Below are 9,918 nucleotides of genomic sequence, written 5' to 3' on the forward strand. Positions count from 1 at the left end.
GTCACCCGCGGCGGGGGGCCCAGACGTACTGGTTCAGCCGCAGGGCCTTAGCCGCCCTGGTCTCCGGGAAGCCCATCTCCGTGAGCTGCCGCAGGGCTGCCTCGTCCATGCGCTCGTCCTCATCCTCGTCCAGCATGGCTGTGGGCCAGACATGGCACCGTGAGAGCTCGGGGCGTGCCCGGCCACACAAGGGGTGCTTCCTCAAGCTCCCCACAGGCCCAGCGCCCCGCCTGAGCACCAGACGCTTGTGGCTGACCTCTTACACCTCAGAAAACCCGAGACAGACCCGTCAGCCCTCGCCATGCAGACACGGTGACAGTGTGAGGCATCTACAAGGCCCATCTACTGCCCCTTCCGTGGGGAGTGTGAGCAGTGACGGCCGAGGGTGGGCTCCGCCCGGGCCCGCGCCTACCGTTTGCCTTCCTAAATAATTCCACGGCATCCGGGTTCAGCGCCAGCAACTTCTGAGCCACCTCGATGAGAGACACCAGGATTTTCCGGAGCTCCGTCTGGAACTGCAGTGAAAGCACAAGACGCTCAACAAAGCTGCCTGGATCTGAAACAACACCCCTGCCCGAAACTCCGAATCTGTGAGTCAATGGATCTGAAACAACACCCCTGCCCGAAACTCCGAATCTGTGTGGCAAGTCACGCCTGGATCTGAAACAACACTGCCTGCCCGAAACTCCGAATCTGTGCAGCAAATCACGCCCAGATAACCAGGGAGAAGAGCAACAGGGCTCTCAGCAGGGCGGGCGGGAGAGGATCCGTCGCTCAGCTCCAGCCCAGAGGAGGCGTCTGGCCTGCTGGCCGCTAAGCGAGCTGAGAGCTTAGGCCTCACTGAACAAAACAGGCAGACTCCATGGGTTCCATTGCTGTGGGCCTCTAGCATTCAGTGCAACCAGTTCATCTTCTCAACGCAGTGGGGGCTGCTGGGAATGTCATCAGAAACCCACCAACTGCCCGTCTCCCCGACAGTGAAGCTTGGCCATTGTGAAACACGCACTGGCCAGCGAGAGACACATGTGCCCGGCCTCAGACGCCCTGGCCAACACAGAACTCTCTGGAGGAGACCCTCAGAGGCGTGTTCCTGAACTGACCAGCTCGTGCAGAGCCCGCAGACTGACCTGCAGTGTTGGGGGCGCCACCCCCAACTCTTGCCCAGCGGGCGCCAAGTCCTGGCCCGGCCCTGGCTCGGGAGCACTGGAAATGCTCCAACTCTGCTTTAACCTTCCGATCCAAAATAAGCAAGAGTCAGGTTTCTCTCTAAAAGGTTTTGCCAAACTCAGGACAAAACTCACATTTCCCCATAGTATCCTATTGGCCCAACGTCTCTTCAAACCTTTTAACTTGAATTAATTTGCCTACAAAAAAGTTCCAATATAGCACACAGAGTTCCTGCACCCCCTACATCCTGCTTCCCAAGTGCTCTCAGGAGGTCTCCTTAGCCCCCTGTGGCCACAAAGCCCCCGTGAGCACTCACGTCCCTCGCGCTGGTCTGCACCACGGCCCGGTCCATGTTGTGGGAGGGCAGGCTGGCGGTGGCTCGGAAGATAGCGTCTCTGTCCGGGGCTTTCTGCTCTTGTTTTTTCTAACACAGGAGAGGAATCAGAAGAGCAGACATGAGTGTAAGAACGGTGAAAGGCAAGACTGGTCTCTGAACAAACAGCTCTAACCAGGGAGCACGCAAGTCCTGGGAACTGGAGCCACACGCCCCTGATGAGCAGGGAGGCTTCCGGACAGTTCTGTGCGTGGCCTCAGGGACAGAACACTGGACGGTCGCAGCCTGCTGGCCCTGGAGCATGGCGGTACAGGGTGGGGAAGACAGACACTGCCTCCTGGGCCGCAGAATGACTGTCACACGGGAGCGATGGTTGGGCGGGCAGGCAGACCGCAGAGGGACCATGAAGAATCCCTGGATGCAGCCCGAGAAGCCCTGAGCCCAGGAGGAGAGGCACCATGCTGACCCCGGACGGCAGGCCCAGCCCCACACCACTTGGCTCCTGGGGTATTGGGCGGGAGAATGCGGGTGCGGGCCGGGGGCACGACCCGCCAGGCCCAGAGCGGCCAGTGAACTCCCAAGGCCTCTGACAGGGACGTGAAGAAAGTCTGCAATTAGTGCAACAGAGAAAGCAGTGGGGAGAGGGGGTGAAGAAGAGACACGCAGGGAAGAGAAGGAAGGGCCTGGAAAGCAGAGAGCGAGGCTACACGGTGCTCAGAAAGGCAGGAGAGCAGAGGACGCTGGGCCAGGTCATCGCAGAACAAGCACCTGATTGGAAACCAAACATCTCTCAGATAGCAGGTCCCACATCCACAGGAGTGCCAGAGAGAGAAAAGAGAAAATGAGGCGGGGAAAGTACCAACAAGTACCCAGAGCACTTCCAGAATCTCCAGGGTCAACGTGCGAGCAGTCTGGGAGGGGCACAGACCAGGCACAGAGGAAGGAGAGCGGGGCTGACCGGCTCCACCGCCAGCCCCGGGGACGCCCTGGGGACACCCCGGGAATGCCTGGGGACCAGGGCGCAGGCCCATCGAGCGTGCGCGCTCCCTCAGCAGCCACTGACGGCTGTGTACAGGCCCTCCAGGCCTCCGCCCTCAGAGATGCTGGCGCGAGTCTGGCCCCACCCAACCCAGGAGAACAAGACATTTGACTCTAGCAGGCACAAGGGCACATGGCCCCAAGACCTCACTCCTGCACTCACGGCTGCCTGACTGGGGCCCGTGAGCGGGCGGGCTGCAGCTGGGGGCTAGGTCACGGCACAGGGCGCAGTGACTGGAGGACAAGGCCCTCGCGGGGGGTTGGGGGAGGCCTGACCTAATCGGGCGAGTCCATAAACAGGACGGGCGGGGCTCACCGTGGTCATCGAGATTAAAGCAAGAGGGACCCAACGCATGAGCTACCCCACTGGCTGTTCTGAAGACGTGGGGAACTGCAGGCCAGGAAGGAGGTGGCCTCCGGGAGTGGAGGGTGGTCCTGGCTCATGGCCAGCAAGAAAATGGGACCCCAGCTCTTCAAAGTGCCACAACAGGATTCTGCCAAACACCCGAAAAAGCCGGAAGCAGAGGCTCCCAACAGGAAGGCAGACCTGATTCCAGCTCCCGAGCACAGGGCCAGCTGGGCCTGCCCGGCACGGACCCAGCAACCTGTGTGCTAATGGGGCTGCTCTGAGCCGGCAGGCCTGTGGGCAGGGAGCGCGCAGACACGGGAGCCGCGGCAGGAGCCAGGTGGGCAGCCCTGTGCGGCACGCCTGACGCAGATGGACGGGCCGGAGGAGCTGAGGGGTGGCTCCTGGAGCGGGCGCCAGCAGACCGCCTCACACTTGTGACCCCGGTTTCAGACAGGTGTATCAGTTTGGGAGCAGAATCTGAAAAAATGAGTGGTAAGCCTACACACAGAACAAACTAAACCAGGAAGCAATTACTGGCTCCAGGAAAAAAACTGCACTCAAAAAAAGGAGAGCTCACCTTTAGCAAACTGCTCAGGGCAGAGACCGACACTGATACAAGAATAACCACAGGGATTCTGAATCTTTGACCAAGATTCAGAGGAGCAGGGGGGTGACGAGGGAGGAGCTGCCCAGATCACCAAGGAGCAACCGAGAGTCTAAAGTTGAGAATCCAAAAAATATCAACCCGGGATGTTGTTCAGAACTCAGGAGAAGAATCACTGGAGACAGGGTCAGACGGATGCGGAGCACTCGCCTCCCGAGCGCGTGACTCAGGAGGGAGAAGCACCTGCTGCTCATTACAACACACTGGAGTATCGTTTGACTCTAAATACACGTACTACTTTGACTTTAAAGACGAGTTATTCACAAAAACAGGCGTGATCGTTTTTACAATATTTCATCCCACAGATACACACAGAGGAAAGGTGAGGGTCACCGCCTGGCAAGTCACCCAGGGCCGTGGGGGTGAAGGGGGCCTGCCGTTGACACAGTCACCGCGGTTCAGGGAGTTGCCAGCAACCAAAACAGTAACCTGAGAGCCGGATCCGCCCCGGGGTTCTCGGAAGCAGGCCTGACTCTGGGGCCCCATCCGTTTCCCGGAGACGGGCAAGCAGCGTGCCCGCGCCCAGGCAGGTGTGGCTGCAGATAAGCAGGGCCTCCTCCTGCGGCTGTCCCACAGGAGGCCCCGAAAGAGCTCGGGCCGCCACAGGCCCAGGGCCCAGCCCAGGGAGGCTGGCCTGCCTGCTTTGGGGTGAACACTCTCCCGAGCATTTCGAAGCATTGAGCAGGACACTCTACCCCTCGAGCTAAGCAAAGGCTGGCGTTCGCCCCGAGCATGGCAGGCACCTGGCCTAAGCATTGGGAAGGGCCTGTTGACAGAACACGTCTCCCGCTGCACGGGGAGCCTCCTGCACCAGGCTCTCTGAGGAGCGAGCCTCTGGGGCAGCCACTACACACGGAGCGCAGGCATGGCTTTCCGGGGGCACCTGCGTCGGGGGGCGGGGGGTCTCAGCCGAGAGCCAACTCCAAGGCCGCAGCAGCCTGTCCTGCAAGAGCCAGACGGGATGGGTGGCCCTGGCCTCGCCGGGAACCGACTCCGCGCAGGCTGGCGCCCCGCTCTGCTCCCGCGCTGTGTGTGTTGTGGGTGGTCTTCAGCGACTTCCTGACCTTCTAATGTCAGGAAATGAGAAAAGGAGGGACGGGAGCTAGAGAGTAAACCCGACCCGGGGAATAGGCAGCACACACCTCTCCGTGGCCCGAAAGCGGAGCTGGTCACCGGATCAGCCACAAGGCGAGGCATCGGCCAACAGTCTGCCTGGCCGTGACAAAAGCCCGTGACCACAGGACCTGCGGGACCCACAGCCAGCCAGCCTCAGAAGTCTCTTTCGAGTCTCCCCCGACAGAGATCGCCAGTTCCAAACTCTGAAGCTCACCTGTTCTTCTGCGGAGACTTCGGCCATCTTTGGGAGGGGGGCTGGAGCGCGCTTTCGGATCAACAGTATCACATCTGGGGAAAGCAGCACAGCGAGCCAGTTACCATCGCACACCCAGAAGCGGCACAGAGGGCACCAGGGGGACCCAAGGGCCGAGGAGCAGGGCTTCTCTCTGGGCCCTCCTCCACGAGGGTCCGCAGAGGCCCAGTCTTCCCTCAGCCCCCAGGTCTGCTGACTCTGCTCCCCTACAGGCTCCGGCCTGGCAAGACCCTGGCTGAGGGGACCAGACGGGACCGGCGTGCTTGTCTTAACGGCTCTGTTTTGAAAGTCTGGGAGGTCAGAGCGTCTGGTCTTAACCCTCAATGCTAAGGCACCTGGGGTGTGGTCAGCGCCCAGCTAACCGTGCCCGTGCCAACTAGACATCCAGCGAGGTAGATAAACAGTATTCTAGTCCTTCCAAAGCAGGCTACGAAAGGGATTCTCACAAATAAAATTGCTTTGAATGACACAGAAGCCCAACTTTCCTCCGCAAGCGCCTCCATGCAGGAGACTCAGAGTCAATCGACAGACGTGCGTGGTAAGAACGTCTTCCTGGACGTTTGCAACAACCCACGGCTGTGCTTTCCTGTCCCCTAAGCACAGCCCGCAGCAGCTCTGGGGACCTTGGCTCTGCGTGGAAACAGCCTGTGGAGCAGAGTTCACGTCTGGCTTCTCCAGAAGGCTGGGGCTCTTTTATTCCAGGGCGCACACTTTATTTCAACAAAGGAGAATGAAAACCTGTGGCTGCTGCGTCTCCCTGCTCTGCCCGCTTGGGACGGGGACCCCTCGCCCCCTTACCCTCATCCTGGACGTGCTCCTCCAGGAGGGTCTTGGCGTCACTCAGCACCCTCTCAGACGCGGCGTGTATTAATTTGTGATGGGTCACATTTTTGGGGTCTTCTAAGCTCCCAGGCGCACACTAGGAAACAAACAAAATCATAGAACACGTGTCAGGACAGAAAATAAGTTGATCATGATACTGATAATACAGGACCTGACGCCCCAAGCCACGCCAGGAACTTCCTGGTTTTCTTACTCGCTAAGAGTCAAAGCCACACTGAAACCAGAGAACCCCGGCAACCGCCGACACGCCACAGCCCCTAGTCCCCAAGGGCAGTGACCTAGCCACTGGGCCACCAAGTGCTGCTCAACAGGCTCAGGGCTCAGACTCAGAACGCCCTGCTACCCACCAGCGGCTACTCGAACCGCTCCTTAATCTGGAAAGATCTGGAGAGCGATTCACAGATGCTAATAGCAGGTCTGCTGTCTCCCGAGAACCTAAAGATCCGAGTGGGTCGGGTGTGGTCAGCGCCCAGCTGACTCTGGCCAGGCCAGCCACATGCTGTGGAGGTCAGCAGACGATATTCCAGCGTTTCCCAAGCTGGCTACTTCCTCGTGGAATCTTGCTCCCCACCTTCCACCGGGGCATTCGATGGAGCCCGGCGACACGGCTGAGAGGAGCTGGTCCCTGGGGAGCAGCCATAGGGGCCTGACCACGCAAACACCCAAAAAACCCCGAGGAGGCAGGATGGCCTCAGCTCAGTCCCCAGCCCACCAAGCGACGGCCACAGGGGCCCCACAGTGAGCTACAGATACGGCGGGCAGGGCCTGCCTGGCAGCTGGAAGGGGTCACCTGGCACATCACTGTGTTACTGATCGGCAGCTCCGAAACCCCAAAACACACAGTGGAGGGGGCAGAGGTGCTGAAGCCAAGGCTGCCCCAACACAGGGGAGGCACCGCCCCGGGGTCCTCACCATCCTCAGCTCAGCGGGGCCGCCTTTCCACCCGCCTCTGCCATCAGATACCCTGGACATGTAACTGCTCACGGAGGGAGAAACTAAGCCTGCACTTCACCTCTCAACACTCGTGTCTGAAGACCAACCAGAGTTTTCAGCAACCCAACAGGAAAGAGGAGTCATGCGGGCTTCAGGGCTACAGATGCAAGCAAGCCGGGGGGGCGGGGGGGGGGGGGTTGTGGGGACAAAGGTGGAAACCAGCCAACAGTGAGACACACTCTGACCATGTATGACAGAGACACCCCTCCCCGGACTCTCACGATGGCTCTGCTCCCAGAAATACTGGGTGTGCTTCTTCTAATTCTAAAATCTGCAGGCTAGCTGGTGTGCCAAGTTCAGGATGCAGTCTATGAAACACAATTTTCCAAAACAATCCGCATACTGGCTCCTGAAAAAAAAACTGTCCTCTGCAGCCTGTCAACAGGCGCCAGGAGCAGAACACAAGCCTGAGTCATCCATACCAGGCCTGCTTACTCGCTCTTTCCTTTGTTCTCGGCAGAGGCGCTGGAGCGAGCTGGGCCCTGGCAGTGGGAAAGCCGGCCAGAGCCCACGGCTGGGGCAGGGGCCGGGCCCCAGTGAGCCCGCTTCCTCCCGGAGGACTGGAGATGGCCTTTTCTTCCTCCTGACATCAGTACGTGAAGACACGCCTGGGTGTGCTGCTACCAGCCCTGCTAGCAGCCTATGTGCCGGCAAGCTTATCACACAGAAAACACCCACCGTGTCGCGGGGGGCCACTTTCTTAAAATCGTGACCCTCCAATTTACTCTGCCCTGTGATCTAAGCTTGGGCTAGAGACCACCACAGTGGTCCCAATGTATATAAAACCAAGAAGGGAAAGGCCACAGTGGCGATCCGTTTCTGTAAAAGTTATGATAATAAACCTTCACTAACAAAGTTGCTTTACTCATTTAAAAATGCATATGCATAACAAAAAGCGTACAAAAAGCAGTAAGCTCCCAGGGGTCCTGTGCTGGGAGAGGACCCACAGTGTCCCCTCTGGGTAGAGAGGCAGGAGGAAGGGACAGAGAACCTTGGCTCAGGCATGCAGGGCGGGGAGCCAGGCAGGAGGAGCCCGAGCCGAGAGGTGACACCATGATCTAAGCTTAATGCACAGGCTTCCCGGGTGATAGTCAAGCACACACTCGAGAACCCCGTTTCCTAACTGGAAATGCCTCCTGACGGGCTCACAAGGCCGCGAACTCTGCCCCCAGGACGGCATGGGCACAGAGGTGTGAGGACTTCCTGACAGCTCAGCTCTGAGTCCCAAAATGTATGCCGGTATTTTTTGGTTGTGGAAGTCCCCTGCTGCTCGCCCGCCACTCGCCTCGGCCGGGAATAAAATCTACAGAGTGGAGTAAGATCTCTGTTCAAAGCAGGATAATGCCAGAAAACATCAAAGCAGGATAATGTCAGAAAACATTCCAAATGATACGCCTCAGTACCAACTGGAATAAAAATATCAGCAGCATGATGTGAATAGTTAGCCTAATGAAACTGGCTCCCTCATTAACCCCAGGTTAAGAGTTCTTGCTTCTTTTTCCCTCCAGAACATAACGTTTTGATGGTTATGCCAATCCTTCCCATTGGTGAGTTAAACTAAGTGTCACACCAATGTACCCGCTGCCCCCCAGCCTGACTCAGCAGGTGAACGGCCTCCACCGCCATGCAGCTCTCTCGACTGACAATCCGGGCTTTTCACAAACTGAAGGTCTGTGGCAACCGTGTGTCCAACAAGTTCACTGGTACCATTTTTCCAGTGGCATTATTTTTTAATTAAGGTATTCCAGCCCTTAAGGGGCTCCTGTGCTGACCGGGTGGACACAGCATCTCAGAGAGGTTTGCACTGGGCAAGCAGCGAGCCTCGCTCTAATAGTCTGGACGCTCAGGGGGCTCCCAGCCTTCCCACTGAGTGCTGTCATGGTGGTTTTTAGATCGTGAAATCACCCGTCACTGCGTCAGAAATAGAAACGGCCAAAACATAGCTGCCCAAGTGTGTGAGCCCACATCCCCCTCCTCCCTGACGTAAGACCAAGACGCTATTCACATCCAGGGTTTTCCGGAAGGGGACTCTGGCAACCAGAATGCTCTCTGGCATGCTTGCGACAATTACAGAACAACTCCACAGAACCGTACTCCCAAAAGGACCCGACATCATTTTGCGGGAGTCACTAAAACAATAGCTGGAAGTCTGTGCTTGGAGACCACACCAGAAGGGACCAGGGCTAGACTCTTGGTGGGCCCAGAACAAGCGTGTGAGTTGACGGCACACAGGCACACTTTTTACATGAGGCATGCAGTGAGAGGCTGTGGCCTCCTTTGTCCTAAATTCTGACATGGAGATTCTAGACCGTGCAAAGGATAGAGTTTCCTGAGGCAGCCTGAGTCACACGGACAGATGTCTTGGCCTGCCTTACAGAGTCGAGAAGCTTAAAGAGATAGGCAAAGACTAGCCCTCTGAGGAACCTACAAAGGGTGCTTCACCTCAACAAACTTTAAAAAATGGCCCTCTCCCCGACCTGCCCGCGTAATCCACGTAAAGGCCGAGGATAGCAAGGGGTGCATGGACCAGTTGGGCCAAGCCACACTATTTTAAGTGATTCCAACCACGGTGAGGGGGTGCGGGGGCGCACCAGTGGCCGGAGCCAGGCGCCGGCCCCCATGCCAGCCCCAGAAAACGGCTCCAAGCAGCCGGCTCTGCAAGGTCAGGGGAAGGCGCTTCTCCTGGCGGGTCTCTCTAAACTCCCAGCTCCGGGAACCTCGCCGCGACAGCAAGCGCGGATGGATGGATTCTGGAACCGCAGGAGGCCCCGTTCCGGCGGCGACTTGGCCTCTCCCAGCCCGCGTCCCCGACGCGCCCCGGCCTCCCGGGCTGTCTTGAGGGGAGTTAGACCAGAAGGTAGAGGATAAAGCGCCCGGTCCGGAGCCCCAGCGTCCAGCGGGAGTCGGGGGCGGCGGGAGAAGGAGGGAGGTCTGGAGCTGTGGCCGGCCTTACGTGCTTGAGGCAGCGGTCCTTGAGCTTCTCCACCGAGGTGTCCTCGCCCCCCCCCCCCAGCCACTCGGCGCCATCGGACGCGCAGACGTGCAGCCGCAGCACCTTGCCCGCAAAGATCTTCTCCTCCTGCACGAACATCTCGCCGCCGCCGCCTTCGCCCGGGCCTCGGGCCTGCGCCCGCCGCCCGGTCCCTGAAGGTCACCAGGGC

General features: G+C 58.8%; 1 protein-coding gene across 1 annotated transcript in view; it reads right to left on the reverse strand.

Moving 5' to 3' along the window:
- The window catches only part of UBAC1 (UBA domain containing 1), a 19,254-nt gene extending 9,336 nt beyond the window's left edge, over nt 1-9,918 (reverse strand). Inside the window, exons 1-6 of the mRNA XM_010828881.1 lie at nt 9,711-9,918; nt 5,720-5,840; nt 4,883-4,956; nt 1,484-1,591; nt 413-515; nt 30-138 (exon numbers count right to left, since the gene is read on the reverse strand). Of these exons, the coding sequence (XP_010827183.1) occupies nt 30-138; nt 413-515; nt 1,484-1,591; nt 4,883-4,956; nt 5,720-5,840; nt 9,711-9,848 (653 nt within the window). The 5' untranslated portion in view covers nt 9,849-9,918. The remainder of the gene's footprint in view (nt 1-29; nt 139-412; nt 516-1,483; nt 1,592-4,882; nt 4,957-5,719; nt 5,841-9,710) is intronic.

This window comes from Bison bison, unplaced genomic scaffold, assembly GCF_000754665.1.
Source record: "Bison bison bison isolate TAMUID 2011002044 unplaced genomic scaffold, Bison_UMD1.0 scf7180017858753, whole genome shotgun sequence".
NCBI lineage: Eukaryota > Metazoa > Chordata > Mammalia > Artiodactyla > Bovidae > Bison > Bison bison.